The sequence below is a fragment of the Aristolochia californica genome, unplaced genomic scaffold, assembly GCF_029961685.1.
Source record: "Aristolochia californica isolate CCGP_79_NKW_82.1479 unplaced genomic scaffold, dmAriCali1.0.hap1 SCAF_2, whole genome shotgun sequence".
In the NCBI taxonomy this organism is placed as follows: domain Eukaryota; kingdom Viridiplantae; phylum Streptophyta; class Magnoliopsida; order Piperales; family Aristolochiaceae; genus Aristolochia; species Aristolochia californica.
In genome coordinates this window covers 44,879,340-44,882,780 of record NW_027181881.1, presented here as the reverse complement: position 1 = coordinate 44,882,780, position 3,441 = coordinate 44,879,340, and the positions used below count along the sequence as shown (strand labels likewise).

Below are 3,441 nucleotides of genomic sequence, written 5' to 3'. Positions count from 1 at the left end.
TAGGAGTTTTCTCCTTCTCCCCACCTCTGTGTTTTTATTATCCCACTTCTGATCCCTTTGCATCTTAGACTTTTTAATGCGGCCAAAAGAGAAGAATTTTCTTAGATATTTTTATTTTTTGTTGAAACGCTCTTTACAGGGTGACTTGGAGTTTAAATAATGTTGAGGGTTAGGCACCAGTTACGACAGAAACTACACTAATTGCCCATCTCATTAACAGTGGATACACCAACTGATAATAACCCAAAAACTAGCCATTGCACTGGTGAATTTTATCGCCAATTTGTGAAGTTATCGTTGAGGCAGAGGGAATTTATAGCTTCCCTAGCTTCATGCCCATGTTCTGGGCATTGATGTGCAGGCTGCCATCCCACGCAGAGAGGCCTAAACCCTTACGGGATCCAACAAGGAGAAATCAATGCCTCCTCTGTTGTTCCCTGGAGTAACAATTTGTTTAAATTTTTACAGGTACTGAAGAAGACTGGTCGCCATCCTCCACCCACGCCTCCTGTAACATATTCCCATCTCCGTTCATATGGTTATAATGACAATCTGGTGACACAACTTCTCAATCACTCGTCTCTCTCAACTCTCGAGACCTTACTGTTTCAGGCCATCGGCATGCAACAGAGTTACAGAGAAAAGAGAAACTTTCTACTCTCTGCTTTCTTTGACCAAGCATAATGAGTTAAGAAGCAAAAGAAGCAAATAAAATTCCCAGTAGTTCTAATTGAGAAACTATACAAGTATGGCTTTCAGAATAAATGATCCAGAAGGAGAAGAGTGAGATGCAGAATGGGATGAAAGGCAGTGGAAGTTTGAAATTTTGAACTTCCTTGACCGGAAGATTTACTGAAAGGTGGAGCTACTGCTACCCATTTCTTCATTTGACTACATGGTAGCATAGCCACTTGAAGCACAGGAACTAGTAGAGCGAAAGGATCACATTCAATGTTAGATGAGATATGCCATGGAAAACTGTTTTGGATGATTCTTTCGGCTGGTTTATGTTGAGTTGGAGTTGGTGGGTCTACATTCAAGCTTTAATAAGGGGCGCCACACGGCAGCACACATGGCTACCACAATCATCAACCAAACGTCCACACACCATGGCATTTGATCAGTAAGATCTTGCCGTTAAGATTTTTCTTCTAGCTTACCATATTCATTAGTGGAAAGTTTATAAATGAAGAAAGCATTAACCAGCTTTTCATTTATCGCCTTTTACATGTCATGAGATTTCCTCAGGCAAAGATTTAACTGCCTTCTGTTCAATTTTAACTGCGACAGAACCAGACACAGTTTACCCCCCCCCCAGTCATGGCAATTTTTAATCGCAGATTAACTGACGGAAGAAGAGAAAGAGACTCGCTTCTCATTTTCCCCGTAACCGAGAATTAAGGTACATCATCGCGGCAAGACAACTTAGATTTTGAGAGATTAAATACTCATGGGCATATCTGGGTCATGGATTTCTTCGCCTCCCTGTTCTTCGACTTCTTCCCCTTCGATTCTCTTTCGGCATGTCTGTAAATGGTCCCGTCTCTTGGAGGTCAGGAAATGCGTAATACGAAGTAGATCAGGGAACCGTCTCTGTCTTTCAAATCATCGAGGCTTGATAAAAGACGGCCAGAGAAGGAGATTCCTCTTCTGCTCAGTGCCCTCAACAGATACAGATCTTTCTCTGCATCGAATCTTTCTTCGTCTGGGAACTTCTCCATAATGCGAGACTTCGCTTCCTGCTTCAGCGAGCATGCCATCAAGGTGTCAGATTCATCCTGCTCCGGGAACTCCGGCCGTTCCGCCTCCGTTCAAAACACAGTCGCCTGTGTCTACAGAACCCAACTCTCCACCGGAAAACAACTCATCATCACGGTCACCTGGTGTAGAAATCAAATGGGTCATCTATTGAGTCTGAACGTCGACGATGACCCTTCTTGCGTCTGCAAAGTGGACACGACTTCATGGCAGTTTTGGAAGAAGAAGGGGACGAGATCATTGGAGATTAACAGCACCAAGGTTGATGTGTACTGGGATCTTTCTTCAGCTAGATACGCCGCCGGACCAGAACCAATCGATAATTTCTACGTGGCTGTTGTGGCAGACGGCGAGATCGTGCTCTTACTGGGGGACATGGACGAAGAAGCGGCGATGAAGAAAAACAACATAACCACGCCAATTGCCAATTTCTTTCTTATAGCTCGCAAGGAATATGTATCAGGTAAGGCCGTCTATTCGACCAAGGCTCAATTCGTCGATCATGGTCTCTGCCATGATATCTTGATCAAGTGTGGGGGAGAAAATGGTGGAGTCAAGGACCCAGAGCTATCTGTTTGCATTGACCAGAAGAAGGTGATCCATGTGAAGAAATTGCAGTGGAAGTTCCGAGGGAACCAGACGATATTCGTGGACGGATTGCCCGTTGACATGATGTGGGATGTTCACGATTGGTTTTTCAACAGTTCGGCTTCTGGGGATGCTGTTTTCCTGTTCAGGCCAAGAAATGGGTTGGACAGTAGGCTCTGGTTGGAGGAGAAATTGTTGCCCAAGAAAGATGTTGGAGGTGCCGGATTTTCTCTCCTAATCTATGCCTGTAAGAGCCCATGAATAAATCAAGCAATTACTGATTGTTTTCTCCCCTTTGTCTTCTTTCTTGTTTTTTTTTTTTTTTGGTCCTCATCTTGTTCATTCACAGGAGTAGACAATTATTTTGGAAAACAAAATAAGACGATGAAGGAATATTTCTCAGCTTGATTTGAATAGCAGAAGCATTACAGAAGGAATTTTAAACCAAGCTTGCATATCCCCATGTTTCTCCGTTTGTTTTTCTGGATTCCGTTCTTCGTTTGAGCTATCTTTGATAGGGTCTGGAACTAACTAGTCTTTCTCGAGCACAAAGCAAGCAGGAAACCAACTAGAATTCATCTTTCTGCGGCACTCCTGAAACTGAAATGGTTGAGGGAGGCTAGCTGGGGTGACAAAGGAAACAAAAACTGAAAAAAAGAAAAAGATAAAGATAAAGTAGATTGCAGATTGGAGATTTGGAAGGACAGATGGCGGGTATGGTTCTATGATTCCCTGAAAAGGGGAACGGAAATCTTAGAGGTAATGATTCTCCGATTAAGGAATCCTCGATCAAGAGAAATCTTATTCTCCTAGGGAAGTCCATTCCTCCTAGTAAAATTACGTTCAGGGAGAAAGTACACGTGGGTGGCCTCCCACCAAATTGGATTGGCCAATAGATTGAGAATGATTTTTGCTAAGTTGTAAGTGACATGAACCAGAGGTCACTAGGACCCTGTGCATTTTTTAAATTACAATCTAGAGCCTAGGGGTTGCATCGAGCAGGTTCACTTAGCTCGGTTCGGTTTATCTTGATCTCGAATCAAATTTGAAATCAAGTTCAGGTTTATTTAATTTAACAAGCAAAGCTCGAGCGAA

At 43.0% G+C, this 3,441-nt stretch overlaps 1 protein-coding gene across 1 annotated transcript; it reads left to right on the top strand.

Annotated features, from left to right (window-relative positions):
* The first annotated feature begins 1,521 nt into the window (after positions 1 to 1,521).
* On the top strand, positions 1,522 to 2,665 carry LOC137957321 (uncharacterized). The gene has a single exon (XM_068805076.1). The coding sequence runs from the start codon at positions 1,723 to 1,725 to the stop codon at positions 2,605 to 2,607; it is 885 nt and encodes a 294-aa protein (XP_068661177.1). The 5' UTR covers positions 1,522 to 1,722; the 3' UTR covers positions 2,608 to 2,665.
* The last annotated feature ends 776 nt before the right edge of the window (positions 2,666 to 3,441 follow it).

Excerpts from the sequence above, each read along its gene's own strand:
- LOC137957321 (XM_068805076.1), top strand. The coding sequence starts at position 1,723 with ATGCGAGACTTCGCTTCCTGCTTCAGCGAGCATGCCATCAAGGTGTCA.